Source organism: Otolemur garnettii, unplaced genomic scaffold (assembly GCF_000181295.1).
Source record: "Otolemur garnettii isolate 467f Iridium unplaced genomic scaffold, OtoGar3 scaffold00041, whole genome shotgun sequence".
NCBI classification, from domain to species: Eukaryota; Metazoa; Chordata; class Mammalia; order Primates; family Galagidae; genus Otolemur; species Otolemur garnettii.
In genome coordinates, this window is record NW_003852436.1 from 13,176,193 (window position 1) to 13,183,376 (window position 7,184).

A 7,184-nucleotide genomic window follows, 5' to 3' on the forward strand; every position below is an offset into this window, starting at 1 on the left:
TGCTGTGAGCTGTGATGCCACAGTACTCTACCCAGGGGGACAGCTTGAGGCTGTCTCAAAAAAAAAAAATTGTATTACTCAAAATATACTGACAAATGAATACAAGTTGTTGGGCACCTCTTATAATTGCAGAAATCAAATAGGATTTGAGCATTATACACTTAATGCAGGTTTCTCCTTCCTTAAAATGTGTATACATTTTTTGGCACCCTCTGTAATACCTATTTGGTTATTTTTAAGACATTTTCCTTGGAAAAAATGTTAATGCTAATATATGTATATGTGTTTTAATTGGAAAATCCTCTACTTCTGAATGTAAATGTTATATATATTTTAAAATTATTTCAGGTGGGGCCTTCAGGGTAGAATATTAACTTTTTAAACATGCTTTTATTTTGTAAGTGGGAGTCATTATGAAGGACTATATCTTCTTGCTAAATGTAGGGTCTTAACGTTTGCTTTGGCTCTTAAACTACAGCTTATTTTTTTTTTAACTTAGGAAGATAATTACTCTTAAGAGGTAGTATTCCTGGGTTGTAGTGATGTCTGTTTGAAATGACGAACAGATCTTGTTCGTGCTGTGGATGAGAATTGGTGACTAGAGAACTGTTAAAGGAAAGCTTATAATGCTCCCATTATGCACATTGAGAAGTAAAAGATTTCCTAAAGCCAGGGTAGAGTTGCCAAATTTCTGAAGATAGTATTTCTGAATTTTAAGCAAAAAAGGATATCTAAATATTATTCACTCTACATGTAACTAGATCATCTGTGAACAGTTTTTTTAATAATCAGCCAACAAAAATTCATCTAATTATTAATGATTTTCTAAATGTTTATAACTCGCGTAAGGGAGAAATGGGATATATTTTAAGAAGGCCCATATCAAGTAAGTCCAAAATTTCTCACTAGTTTATAGCACAAGATGTGGTGGAGAATTGAGTATTGGGAATTTCTTGTGATTATTTATTTAGTCATGGACCCAGATGAGGTTAATAAAATTGAGATAGAGAGCAGTGCTCTGAAATTAAACAGCTTTTTCTTGTGTGGGCCTAGCCACATGCTAATGAATATTCCATATCTCCAGTCTCTCTATGCTGGTATTATGTAATCCATTTCCACATAAAACTTACCTACTTTGTAAGATGAATAAATGCTTAAACTGATCACTTTTAAAATGTTTAAAACATACCTAAAATAAGCAACAGGCAATAGACTTTTTCTCTTCTCTAAGAACGTAATATACAAAGTACACAATTCCTCATAAAGTATTTCAGAATGAAAAGTAATACATTCATTGTTGACAGTAAACATGTCACAAATACTACAAGTCTACAAGAAATAGTCTAAGGTATTTTGAAAATATTTTAGTCAGAAGTGAAATGAAATTGGACAAGAGAACTTACATAAAACAAATTTTTTTTTAATTTTCCAATTCAATTTCTAACTAAATAATAGATTTCAAACTATTTGGGGTAAATGTGGGGAGCCTCATAAATGAAGATTATGTAGAAAAGGTTGAAGGCATGATATTCATTTTTCTGCATGCAATAAGAAGAAAATATTTTTAGGGCTAGGTACAGTGGCTCACACCTGTAATCCCTGCACTCTGGGAGGCCAAGGTGGTCAGATTGCTTGAGCTCAGGAATTCAAGACCAGCCTGAGTGAAAGTAAGATCCCATTTTTACTAAAAATAGAAAAATTAGCTAAGCACTGTTGTAGACACTTGTAGTCCTAGCTACTCAAGATGCTGAGGCAACGGCAAGGAGGATCTCTTGAGCCTAAGAGTTTGAGGTTGCTGTGAGCTGCGATGATGCCACAGCACTCTACCCAGGGTGACAGAACAAGACTCTGTCTCAAAAAGTATATACATATTTTTTTTAAACTTTGTTTTTTCAGTCTTTCTAATGATTTATGGTCATTGGTTTTTCTTCTTTTCTTCAAATCAGAGAAATTTGTTCCCAGTGTCATCTTTGACTTTTTTGTGACGTTGACCTTTAGCAAAGACAAGTTTCATTTTGTCTTTATAAACTACATGTCAAGACAGTTTATCTTAACAAGCCATTTTATTTGTTTTTCATTCTCTAGTTGTCTGAGGGAAGCCAAAAGCATGCAAATCTACAGAAAAGCATTGAAAAAGCTAAAATTGGTCGACATGAGACGGTAAGTTTGTATCTGTAGGTTCTTTAACAATGGCAATTCTAAATAGAGGAGTAAGGACACAGAGCTTTCTATAGGAGGACGCCATTCCTACCAGATGAAAAGAGGATCACAGCAAAGAACATGAACATTTGACCTGGTAGGGACCACTAACTGAAGCTAGATTTATTGTTGTTGTTTTTATTATTATTGCATATTGCAGCAGTAGCATAAAAGCATAAACCCTGGAGCCAGACTGCCTGGGTCAGAAAGTCTCCTAAATTCTGTTTTCAGTTTTTTCATTTGTAAAACGGGGAATATTAAAATTTACTGTGTGGATTAAACTAGTTAATATTTGCAAAGCACTTAGAAGAAGACCTGTACATGGCAAATCCTATATACATTTTTACGTAAATTTTTGAGTCTTTTAAAAAAAAGTTTGGCACAGAACAAACTGAAAACTATCAACAAAAAAAAGCATTGTAGCCTTATAGTTTTAAAAAGTTATTTAAATAAATATTGACCCACTATTTTATTTTGAAAAGGTGTAATGTTTCCAACGCATTAAAGTTAGACATTTGAAAAAAATCACTTCAGTTTCTAGTTTGATCATTATCTCAACCATGGATTTATGACTTTCAAAAATATTAACAATCAACATGATCTACTAAGCATTCCATCTTTTTTTTTTTGAGACAGAGCCTCAAGCTGTTGCCCTGGGCAGAGTGCTGTGGCATCACAGCTCAAAGCGAGTCTCCTACCTCTGCCTCCCAAGTAGCTGGGACTACAGGCACCCGCCACAGCGCCTGCTGATTTTTTTGTTGCAGCCATCATCGTTGTTTGGCGGGCCCAGGCTGGATTCGAACCCACCAGCTCAGGTGTATGTGGCTGGCGCCTTAGCCGCTTGAGCCACAGGCACTAAGCCTAAGCATTCCATCTTTGTCTCTATTTGAATCACTTGATTGTGAAGGAAAGTGCCTGGAAAACTTGTTGCATTGTAGAAAGGAATACATCACAGGTTTACAGTGCCAAAAAGATGTATACACAATTTAAGAGATGTTATCTATTATTGCATTTCAAAGTTGAATTGAATTATGGTAGCAATGTATAGCATGGCTTTTTTGCTCAAAAGGTAGTGTTAATTAAATGAATGCTAGCATCACCATGTGACAGGCAGGACAGTCAAAAAAAGGACAGAAGCACTATTGTTGGTTGAGGAACGCATGACCATTTTGAAGTGGTATTTGAAATTTGAGAACACTGGAAGTACAATGACAGTAAAGCCTCTGACATGCCCAACAACTGCATGCATTCGTGGTAAGTTTGAGACTCATGGTACCATGTGTGATGTGCACAAGGGAAGATTTGGGAGGCCTCGCAGCATTGCTTAAGCAGTAGTTCACCATAATCAGAAGTGTCTGAGTGCTGATAATAACTACTTTGAGCACCTCTTATAATTGCAGAAGTCCAGTGTGACTTGTATTCATCTTTTGTTACTGGTATATATTGAGTATTACAATTTTATTATAGTTTTTCCTTTCTTTTTTGGCACCCTCTATATGTTTTTTCATGTGAGTAATCAGCACAGTCACAGATAGGAATTGGAGAATGGCAATTTCTAAAGAATATTCAAGGAAAGGTCAATTCTGGTCATAACATCAAGCTGTTAAATTTCTTCTTCGATTGACAGTGGCAATTACCACTTCTTTATTTGTTCCTCTCTTTTCTTTAACACTGGCAAGAACTTACAGAAGCACCTTCAACTGATGGTCGCACATGCATGCCCAAAAGTTATCAGCCAGTCTACTGACTGTTACTCAGTTCACTGGAACCAATGCAGCTGGGGGTGGGGGTGGGGAACTACCAGCAAACCTCGTTGGTTCCCACAGATACCAGAAGAGTATAGTAGTTCATAAAGGCTCCTGAAAAAGATAAAGTTGAGCTCATCTTAAACTTATGAGCCAAGACTTTGCAGAAATACCTAGCCTTTATTGACCAAATGTTATTTTTAATGATGGTGGTGCTGTTGCTGCTGATGATAATGAAGAAGAAATAGTTAACATATTTTAGTTGCTTTAAATCAGGCAAGTACTGTTATAAATACATTTTACATATATATTCACTGAATCCTACCAGAAACCGAGAAGGTAGCTACTATCTCCATTTTATATTTGAGGAACTAGAGGCACAAAGGGGAACATATAACAAAGGGGTTATATAATTTGACAAAGATGGCAGTGCTAGTAACTATGTAAGATAGCATCAATTCACAGTATCTAGAGAGCTACCATTATAGTCACACAGATGTTCACCATTCTCCTTCTCCTGTCTTCATTGGTTTCTTCTCCTTTTGATTTCCTAGACTGGCCTTAAACTCCTGGGCTCAAGTGCTTCTCCTGCCTCAGCTTCCCAAGTAGCTGCATCTGCAGGCACACACCACCACACTCAGCTTCACTTTTCCTTTTGAAGCATGTATAATTTGGATGTGAAGGGCAAATAATGATGATCTTGTTATGTCTAGTTATTTTTAAATTTCTCCTGAACTGAGCTAACAAGATGTACACTAACGATATGCAGCTACTCTTTTCCCCTAGCTATTTACATTTAAATAAAAATTAACTACATTTAAGTTCTATTTCTCAGTCACAATAGCTACGTTTCATGTACTCTACAGCCACACGTGGCCTGTGGCTCTTGCATTGGAGAGTGTGGATCTAGAGTTTTCTGTCCTCACAGGGCTTTGTGGGACAGAGCTGCCTGAGCACCCACTGCTTGGTATGTGCCTTCTCTTCAACCCAGACCAGCGAAGGGGCTCTCTTTGCTTTAAACAAAAGGGAACAGTGAAAGGCATAATCTAACAAATACAAACACAAAAATACAAGGTAGCAAGAAACCTTATACCAGACCTGTTTAGACAGCTTTAACTTGATTTTGCCTCAGATTTATCCTTTAATTCTATACCATGTCTTGGCCAGCACTTGATTTTTGTTTGAACTTATTTTTCCTTTTTTACAAATATGAGTTGAATACCTGTAGCACTATGACTCTACCTGCTCATGAGAACTACAGCTAGAAATTTCAAATAGTGTTTATTGGCTCATATTGTATTTAAAAGCTTTGTTCTACCAGGCATGGTGGCTCATGCCTATAATCCTAGCATTCCAAGAGGCCCATGTGGGGAGGAATCCTTTGAGCTTAGCAGTTCGAGACCAGCCTGAGCAAGAACAAGACCCAGTCTCTACGAAAAATAGGAAAATTAGCTGGGTGTTGCAACAGGGGGATCACTTGAGCCCCGGAATTTGAGATTGCTGTGAGCTAGGCTGATGCCATGGCACTCTAGCCTGGGGCAACAAAGTGAGACTTTGTCTCCAAATAAATAAAAGCTTTAGGGTGGCGCCTGTGGCTCAGTGAGTAGGGCGCCAGCCCCATATACTGAGGGTGGCGGGTTCAAACCTGGCCCTGGCCACACTGTAACAAAAAGATAGCCAGGTGTTATGGCAGGCACCTATAGTTCCAGCTACTCAGGAGTCTGAGGCAAGAGAATCATCTAAGGTTGCTGTGAGTTGTGGTGTCATACCACTCTACCAAGCGTGACAAAGTGAGACTCTGTCTCTAAAAAAAAAAAAAAAATGAATAAATAAAAGCTTTATTCTGGTTGACCTTTAAAGGAAAGTGGTAAGAGACCTCAAGGTACAAATTGTTTTACTTCTGATATCTTTACTTTTTATCTTTTTTTTATTTTTATTTTTTGAGACAAAGTCTCACTTTATTACCCTCGGTATAGTGCCATGGCATCACAGCTCACAGCAACTTCAAACTCTTGGGCTTAAGCAATTCTCTTCCCTCAGCCTCCCAAGTAGCTGGGACTACAGGTACCCTCCACAACACTCAGCTATTTTGTTGTCGTTGTTGCTGTTGCAGTTGTTGTTTAGCAGCCCCAGGCTGGGCTTGAACCAGCCAGCCTCAATGCTATGTGGCCGGTGCCCTACTCACTGAGCTATGGGCACCAATCCATTTCTGATATCTTTAAATATTTATAAGATTAATTATCCTTCAAAGTTGGCAGATTCGGTGGCGCCTGTGGCTCAGTGAGTAAGGCACTGGCCCTATATACCAAGGATGGCAGGTTCGAACCCAGCCCCGGCCAAACTACAACAAAAAAATAACCAGGCATTGTGGCAGGTGCCTGTGGTCCCAGTTACTCAGGAGGCTGAGGCAAGAGAATCACCTAAGCCGAAGAGCTAGAGGTTGCCATGAGCTGTGACGCCACAGCACTCTACTAAGGGCAACAAAGTGAGATTCTATCTCAAAAACAAAAAAAGGTTGACAGATTGGAACATTTTTAAAGATAATTGTATAATGATTGATGTTGCCCTTTTGCATACGTTTTTGGGTTGTGAAACTACCCAAAAAAGTAGTATATATAATTTTTTTCTCTAATATATGATGACATAGTCATCTTAGAGTTCATCCAAGCATAACAGAGACCTTTCATTTATTTATGAGCATTACATTCTCATTCGACGTAATAATTCCCATTTGCTTATTGAAAATATATAAAAGATGCTTGATTTAAAAAAATTACGAGAATTTCGCTTGTTCTTATACTGTGAATATGTCGAGTATATATTTAATAATGTCAAAAGCTATATCAGTTATAAGAAAGTGTTTATAAAATGTAATCCCTTATAACGTATGGGCTTGTTTGTCATAATTGTATACAAAACTATCTTGAATGCAGGAGGAGCGAGCTATGCTAGCAAAAGAACTTTCTTCACTTCAGAACCAAAGGGAACAGCTAAAGACAGAAGTAGAAAAATACAAAGAATGTGACCCACAAGTTATAGAAGAAATGCGTAAGTTTATGCCACAAATTTAATGAAAGATACTTTATACTTCAGTTGCCTAGTAACCATCCTCCACGTATGTGAGAAAGTAAAGCTGGTTAAAATAGTATCCTGCTCTGAGTGCTCTAACTTTGTATTTGTTACATAATGGGAAAATATTGCCTTAATATTGCCATTAAGACATCTTAATGTTGGCTTGGC

General features: G+C 37.5%; 1 protein-coding gene across 1 annotated transcript in view; it reads left to right on the top strand.

Moving 5' to 3' along the window:
* Positions 1–7,184, top strand: part of MND1 (meiotic nuclear divisions 1) — a 95,635-nt gene that overhangs the window by 54,016 nt on the left and 34,435 nt on the right. Inside the window, exons 5-6 of the mRNA XM_023513452.1 lie at positions 2,086–2,160; positions 6,878–6,992. Coding sequence (XP_023369220.1) covers positions 2,086–2,160; positions 6,878–6,992 — 190 coding nt within the window. The remainder of the gene's footprint in view (positions 1–2,085; positions 2,161–6,877; positions 6,993–7,184) is intronic.